At 44.3% G+C, this 8,715-nt stretch overlaps 1 protein-coding gene across 2 annotated transcripts in view; it reads left to right on the plus strand.

The window, feature by feature from the left end:
• Positions 1–8,715, plus strand: part of POSH (SH3 domain containing ring finger posh) — a 56,551-nt gene that overhangs the window by 24,945 nt on the left and 22,891 nt on the right. For both annotated transcript variants that reach the window (XM_050184290.3, XM_055073742.2), the window contains exons 10-12: positions 12–220; positions 3,450–3,617; positions 5,147–5,444. In XM_050184290.3, the coding sequence (XP_050040247.1) occupies positions 12–220; positions 3,450–3,617; positions 5,147–5,444 (675 nt within the window). The remainder of the gene's footprint in view (positions 1–11; positions 221–3,449; positions 3,618–5,146; positions 5,445–8,715) is intronic.

The raw sequence follows: 8,715 nt of genomic DNA on the forward strand, positions 1-8,715 counted from the left end.
GCCTGATGCAGCCGGCCCCCGTGACATCTCAAGGGTCAGCAGGTGAGCCGTCGTCTGCACGGGTGGTGCGTCGACACAGTGGACGCAAGGAACGAGATGCGTCTTCTATAAATCCGCCAGGAATACCCTTGCCACCGCCGGAACAGCCAGCAACCCTGCTGGCACCTTTGACTCAGCAGCAGCCAATGCAACCAGCACAACATGCCACTATTGCTTCATTGTAAGATGGATAGCTTTCTATTCTGCCATGAATTTTCAGACCAGCTGATGTGTCTTTCAGTTTGTCTGTTGGTCAGTCTGCCTATTAACCTCTGTCTTTCTGTCTGTCCCTGTGTGTGCTGCATATGTATCTGTATTCTCTATGTTCAAACGAAGGCACATTTAAAGTCTCAAACTTAGTGCTGTCGTTATTGTTCATCAGGTGTTTTAAACAAAGTTCGAAAGGGCTGTAGTTGATTAAGTTCCTTGCATTATCAGCATATCTGGCTGCAGTTTAAGTGATTTGGGCACTGTGGCTATATTTCTGCTACATAGTTATGTTTTAAGAGTTTCAGCCTTAAAATTCTCACTTCTTTGCCTCATGTCATAACATTATATTTCTGAATCAGATGATAATGCAACATTGCTCCGATTTGTTATGCTGAATACTATGACTTGAGGATACTAGCAATACTGTTCACATTGCTTTTATCATTACCAGCTTGCTTTTAGTTATGCATACCGTCATGCGTGAGTTGCCCAAATACTGGGGGTGTTGATAAATGTGGACACAGGTGTGAGATGGAACAAGAGCAGTACAGTCAATCCTGGATATATAAAACTTGGATATGCTGACTTATTGTCTGCATTGAACAACTGTAAAATCCCTTTGAAAATTCTATGCAAAGGTATAGCAATGTACTAAGCGTATATTGAATGCTGCACTGCGCCGTGTCCTTGCAAGTGCGCTTCTCCTAGTGAAAGCACGATCAGTTCTTGCATCGTCAGGAATAATTAATGCCTATGAATTTGAAGCAGTGCTGTTATGGCAGATTCCATTGACCGAGAGACTGAATCTAAAGGACAGTACATGCCATGGGAGGAAAATGAGCAGGGTACCCACAGTTTTGCTGGCTGCACCTCATACAAACTGCTGCCATTCGTTATTGGCAAGAGCAGATCACTCTGCTTCAAGAACACAAAAGGCATCCCAGTCCCTTACGCATTTCATAATAAAGCATGAATGACATTTGATCTTTTCACTGAGTGGCACTGGGTATGGGATGCTGAATAGGAAGTTCTGCATCACCGGATTTGTCTTCTTGTAGGCAAGGGCTTTCCGTGAACTGCATTTTTGGATTCTGTGAGTGCAGGCACCCAAGAAGACAAACTGACTTTTCAGGGCAGTCGAGAAGCAAGCACAACTAGTTCGAACATGATGTCGGTTCCGAAACATGACACAACGGTCCACCTGGCTCGTTGCTCACATATGTTGATGGGCCTTTTAAACAGCGTCTTGTTGGTATTTAACAGACATGCTACTGGGCGCATTCATGCATTGTTCACAGTATAAGTGCGTCAATGGTGGCACAGTGCATATCCATGCATGCTAGTTTGCTTCCGTAATGCATCTATTTCTACCTTTTCTTTAATAAACACACGCAACAAACACTTCGACGTGCGTGAAGCACACTGCTGTTTCGCGGCCAGGTAATGCAGGTGTTTAGCATTAGCATTACGATCAGTCTATCAAAGACAATTCTGCAGGGCGGACGACCTGCAACGTTCGTAATAAAAAAATAATTCAACTCTTGTTTGTTCAACATGGCGTTTGAGAAGCAAATCAGTAAGTTCCTGCTTTTCACGATCTTGGGGAAACTCTCTGTGAGACATGCGGAGATCTCAAATAAGCTGCAGGTTAAGGCTTATTTTATATCTTGTTATCAATATAACGAACTATTTCGCAAACCCCTTTAAGTTCAATATATCAGGGTTTGACTGTACTGAAATTTAAAAAGAACTGAGAGGATGCGGTCAACCCTGTGTGACAGTCACAGATGGCCCTGATTTTGTCATTGCTTGTCTGCGACTCCCTGTTCTGCTCGTGTCTGTGTGTTCACAAGATCATGTGAAATTTGGAAGTTAGTTCAATGAAACCTTGAACACAGATATAAAGAAGGGCATTTTTAAAAATTTCTCGCCGTTCTTGGTGTGTAACGAATATATGCTTATAGTTATAGGATATAACAAAGGTATTTTTTGTGTCAGACATGACTTCATTATTACGAGGCTCGACTGTGTCACGTGTTCTTAGCACACCTTGCTGTATCGCTCTTTTCTAGCTGTGAAAAGAGTTGTACTGATTATGTTTAGTCCAGGATTTAAACATCGGTAAATACAGTAAACTCTCAGTTGTACGAACGTCGGTTTATCGAATATTTCAGAATAACGAACTTTTTAAAAACCCCCGGCAGTTTTCTTATAGATTCTATGCAAAAATGTCTCACTTGAACGAATTTCGGAAGTCAATATTTCAGTTTAACGAACTCGCTCAGAGGACCAAGGCTTATTTTTACGATCAGTTACTTACTCAGTTATCTGATCGTAACTTATCAGTTACGATCAGATACTTTGTTTGAAGACTATGCACAGTGTGACAGTGCACTGATTACCTGTGCTGGACAGACTGATCTGGAAATTGTTTCCAGTGTTCGTCCTGAAGAAGAAGAAGAGTGCGACGAAGAAGAGGCAACTGCCGAGCCAGTTTCAAGCCCTATAACTCTAGCTGAGGTTGGAGGGTACATTGGAAAGTTGAAAGACTTTGTGCCTCAACAGCAAGCTGTGCCAGAAGAAGTGTACAAGAACATTGACTCTTTCGACAGTTTGTTACTTCCTGTGCTTTAAAGGTACAAGTGCAGAAGAAGATTACAGATTTTTTTTCTGAGTGAGAAAGGCAGCATTATAACTGTAATGAACCTTGTACTTGTTGATATGCACAAATTCCATTTCACACATTTCTAACACTATGGATGCCATTTCTTTTGCTCCATGAATTGCACTTCAAACTTTTGACTCTGTATGCCATGTCTTATGTTGGTCTAGTGAATATTCAGTTTAGTGAACTTTCGGTTAAGTGAACTATTTCCTTCGGTCCCTTGAAGTTCACTCAAGTGAGAGTTCACTGTAGCACTAAAACGACACAGGACAGGGCATCGAGGAATGCAGGATAGCATGGTAGTCCAACTGATTCTTCATAGGATTCACAATATTAAGCTACAGAAATGCAACTTTGACATTTTGTGACAGACAAGCCATCATGAAACTTTGGTACACAGGCTGACTTCAAGGTATACAGTCTCTGTTTGTTTGTGAGAGCCAACCAACCAGGTGTTCACTACCCTTCTCCTACTGTTTTGATGTAATAGGCTTCCAACACTTCTCTTACATAATTATTTTCTTCTTTCTTGCAGTTACGTGGCTCTCTACAGCTACAAACCGCAGAAAGAAGACGAGCTGGAACTACGCAAGAATGAGCTTTACTCAGTGACAGAGAAGTGCCAGGATGGCTGGTTCAAAGGCACCTCACTGCGCACGGGCCTCTCTGGAGTTTTTCCCGGAAACTATGTTCAGCCAGCCAAGTAAGGCATCTCGCAGAATGCAATTCCTTCTGGCTAGTGGTGTGTAATTACCTGCAATTTTGAATATGAGTCAAATAGTTTTTGCTTTTAGGTAATTTGGTGTGTTCAATTTGGCTGAACAGCAAGCGTGGTTGTGTCCATGGCAGGCCGCATATCTGTGGAGGTGTAATGCAGAAAGGCTCGCATACATATGTTAAGGTGCAAATTTAAAGATGAAAATGGTCTATATTAATACAGAGTACTCTGCTACAGTGTCTTTCATAGCCGAGGTATTGGATTGGTATGCTAAACCCGGTAAGTCAGTCATCAGTCACTCAGTCATATATTGTATTTACTCGTGTAATGAGCGCACCGCCAACTTTGCTACTGTGCAGTCCAATGATCGAACGGCGAGTCTGTAGTTTTTCAGAGAGACTACAATCGCACATGTGTTCAAAGTAACTGGACTTAATGCTTAACGCATCTTTTCTGCTAGCACCGCTGCAAAGGCACCTCACAGATTTGAGAGAGAGAAAAAAACGCAACTGGCTCTCTGCAACATACACAGTTAAAGTTTTAGTACTTTACGCTCGCATAATAAAAGAGAGCGCACGCAAGATGCATGGCCAGGCGCGGCGCACAGGAGAGTAAGTGAAGTAGAAGCAGCTGGCACTTGATTGGCTTAGTGGTCATAGTCGGGCGTAATGTCAAATTCGCGTATCTGTGGCTTGGTTTTTTACCTGCCTTGGGTTTTTGATGTATGTGACAAGCCTTAAGTCAAGTTACATGCCTGCTACATGACGTAGTTTATCTGCTCACAAAACGGAAACGCTGATCGGACACCAATAAACTTTGACATGCCGATGAGCAGGACGGTCGAGGAAAGAGGCGCATGCAGCCTGCTTGTCAAAAAAGGTGCGCACTTCAACATGATGCTTGCGATAACGGCAGACAGCCGGAAGCGGCTGCGAGGACAAGCTGGGGCTGTTCTGATCGCTCTTCCGAGCGCGTATTTACCGTAGTTTTGCATGCGGAATTGGCCTAGGCCGTGCCAACTTCGCGCAGCTGACACATTGGTTCTTTATTTTATGGTGGAACCACGATGTGGCCGGCGACCTGAATGGCATGTCTGGTGGCATCAACGTCAAGTGAATTTACGCTTTGCAAATGGTATACGTGTATTTTTACTGCAAAGATAAGTTATCTTATGCATGTTCCAAATCATTACCATCTTACTTTTCAATTTTTGCTGTTTCGAAAATGTCTCCGCGAAATTTACCTCGCATAATGAACGCACCCCCAACTTTGCTTCGATATATTGGGAACAAAAGTGCATTCATTACACAGGTACATGCGGTATGCATGTATTGATTGAACTGAACAAGCAAATTAACGAGACAAGTGAAGAAAAATGTGGTAAAGTCACGTTCTGTCTCTTCTCTTGTGGACTTTACTAAATTTCTCTATGCTTAATAGCGTAGATAACGTCCTGCTTCGCCCCAAAAGAAAAGAAGAAATAAAGCATCAATCTGTGCTTTTGCCCTCTGCAGGTCATCGAGCAGTGGCTTTTCATCAGCACTGCTGCCCCTACCACAGCAGCAGCCACAACAGCAGCAGCAGCAGCAACAGCAGCAGCAGCATCAGCAGATGGGCACACGAATTCCTGCCCCCAGCTCACCTCGCCCACGGTTGTGCGCACCGCAGCAGGTACCTATGGTTCCTGGTGGACCACCTCCTTTCCTCGGCGGGCAGGGCTCCAGCCCCCTGCTTGCCGAGTGGGCCTTGGTGGCTCCGCCACAGAGGACTCCACTTACCACGACCCCAAGTCCCTTGGGACACAAACCCCCGGTACGGTGTTTCCTTCTTTATTTACTGCATATTCTTGTATAAGGGTGGCGCTTCTAAATTCGCGTGCAGGTACATTTGGAGAAAAAGAGGTATTTCAGAAATTATCCATACAAAAGCTGCTCCCCCATTTCCCAAGTCCGCACCTCATTGGCCACCCTGCACATACAGCACTATCTTCACACGGGATCAGCACAGTGCATGGAAACATATTTTGTGGTTTATCAGGATACGTTTCATGATTGTTCTTGAAGTTGATACAGTCAAACCTACTCCTAACGTTCCCAGATATGACCTATCAGTTATAACAACCAAATTTCGCTGCATTTACTATTTTCCGACCCTGCCTATTGCAACTGCTTCCAGATATAGCGAATGTTTTCTAAATGGCTGTACTGTTACAACGCATGCTTCGAACCTGGTTGTGGTAAAAAGTGGGCACATGCAAAGTACCAAAGTATGAAAGCATGTCCAAACTGGGCGAACGGCAGGGCGCCCAGTTTTGTAAGCCGCACTGTGTGAGAATTGAGGTATGCTCCAGCACCTTTGTGGGGGCATTCACCTGTTCTGTAGTCCCTCTGCCTCTCTCTTTCCACTCGCGATGGTTGTCGGAGATGGCACTCGCGCTGCCGACATTGGTCGCCGCTACCAGAATGGCGAGTGCGAGAGAGATCTTTGTCCTCTCACCCAGCACCGCCTTTGTGTCTCGGACTTCAGCTCGCCTAAGGTGCCTTTGCACGTACAGCAAGTGCATAATTTGTGTTCCGAGCTTTTCCGAACGCTAAGCCGAAGAGCAGGGCCTAGTGCTCTCACGTGGTCCTACTACGCCAAGCCACATGTATCGGAGGCCTATGCTGGTGGAGATTACCCGAGCTCTCGCAAGTGGGACCTTTGGCTTTCGCGAGATGGTTATCACGTACGTGCTACATGGTGATTTTTTTGTCGGTGTTTAAAAAGAAGCCTGCAAAATATGAAATAAAACTATGCGATTGCATTCATGTGCTATCGTATTAGAGTACTCTCAGCTGCACTTTGAGTGAAATAACCTTTCCAATGGACCGTGACGAAGTGAGCAGCTGTGACTCTAGGCATCTGCTTGACAGTGCGCCAACAACTTTGACAGTGGCACACAAAAAGGAAGCATTGTCGTCTCTGATAAGCGATAGGCTCAAAGCGTGGTTGAGAGTACTTGAATACGATAGTGCATGAGCGCAGTCACATGGTTTTGTTTAAAAATTTATGGGCATTCTTACAAAAAAAAGGAAAAAACAAATTGCCACAGCATGTACGTTGCCACAAAAAAGAAATTTGAATCAGTAATTTCTGAACCCCCTCTACAGTGTAACGAAATGCACTTGGCCCTAAACGAATATTAAAAATTCTGAATAATTGATTGCTCTCACTTAATTAACAAATTAAGCATACTAATAAGAAAAAGTCTTTTAAGGGGTGCCATTGTTTTCACCCAGGTGCAGTTAACCACTTTTCCTTTTTAGTCCTTGGTTCAAGATATGTGTAACGCCCTGTATATAGGTCTCCTACTACTGGAGAACTTGTTGACTTTCACCAATTTCGAATGCTTACATGTGTGTTGTATTATGACTACCTCCCAACATGCCACATTGAAAGCCAAGACAATGGTGCTGTCTCTTCTGAAATCACTGAAAACTTATGCATATTCACAAATGAGACAACATGTTTTGAGCCACAAGTGTAGCTTTCTGACGCTGGTTTCACATTCCTCACGGCTTCTCGTCCAGCATTGCTTTTGTTAGTGGTCCGAGCTAGACGTGCCATGGGCATCATGACACCAGGTGACTGGGTAGGATGACTACGAATTGTTGTAAAAACTTATTAGTTGAAAAAAAGTCATTAGCATGGGGGGGGGGGGGGGGGGGGGGGCTTGGGAGGTTGAACCCTTTTCCACGAAAGAGAAAGTTTCAGGAGACTGGCTCAGAAAGAGAAAAGTTAATTGTGAAAGCAAGGCAAGGGCTAGCGGTGGTCAGTAGTGAGAGGTTGTCATGGGGGCCTCTACCATGCACATGCACAAAACATCTTCGCCGTCACGCCAAGAACAAATAGACGTAAGGAGCAGCTTACTGCGCGTCCACATCGGGTCACGTCTGATTGTGGAAAAAGCTGTTACATTTATTGGAACAAGAATTTTGCTGGCCGTGCTGGTGATGGCTGACACCTGAATGTTGGCTAGAAAGGGGGATATTGCAGTGAAGGGGGAACAGAATTAGAGAAAGTACAGAGTGGGGAGCAAAAAGTACAGAGGGCCTATTTACAATAATTACAGTATTTACAATAGTGAACACTGGTGCAATTTACTTAGACTTTTTGTCTCCCATGCAGGGGACACAGCGGTTAGTTGGCATGAATAGGGCGAGCAGATAATTAAGAGTGGGGGAATTCCATTTCAAGAGATGCAAGCTGACATACTATTGTATCTGGTGATATTCCCGAAGCTTTCCAGAACAGCTTGCATAAAAGGCATCAAAAACGAAGTTGGCAAAAATTTATGCATATAGGGGAGCATCTCATCACTGCCCGATCGTTCAGCGCCAGACAGCCATGGCCAGTCGTCTAAGGCGCAGTCCACTCATTTTTCTTGTGCTACTTGCGCGTGTGCACGCACGTCAGAAAAATGCAGTGTCTCTCTGTCGTATCCGCACCATTGACAAAATGAAAACTCGTGCGGAGAGTACGTAAATGCCTCCCCCACTGATCCGTGCCTCGCGTCTTGCGCGATATTGAGCCGCCATAGTTGGCTGACTCTCGCAAGTCAGTTGTCAGTCTGTGTCAACATGGCAAAAGTACATTTTATAGACCCGATTTTGAATAAATATTGCCACTAATTTCGTCCGCTGTAGCTGATAGTCCGTTGTAGCGTGGTCCGTTAAAAGTGAACTTCGTTGCGTTAATAAAGTAGGTAGAACAAACTAAGGCTGAAATATGGTTCGTTATATCTGAAAGTTTGCTGTGTGCGGGTCCGTTGTAATAAGCAGACTGTAATTCTCGGCCGCTGTGGTCGCATTTCAGTGGGAGCAAAATGCAAGAGCACTTGTGTACTTAGGTTTTAGTCCACCTTTTAAGTAAACCCAGGTAGTCAGAATCAATCTGGAGTTACCCGCTATGGCGTGCCTCATAATCAGAATGTGGCTTTAGCACATAAAACTCCAGAATTTAATAATTTTTATAGAATTTGCCGTATTTCACACACAAGTGACAGGAGCAGCATCCCTGAAGTGCTTTGCAAACCTGCCTGCAG

Source organism: Dermacentor andersoni, chromosome 4 (assembly GCF_023375885.2).
Source record: "Dermacentor andersoni chromosome 4, qqDerAnde1_hic_scaffold, whole genome shotgun sequence".
Classification (NCBI taxonomy): Eukaryota; Metazoa; Arthropoda; class Arachnida; order Ixodida; family Ixodidae; genus Dermacentor; species Dermacentor andersoni.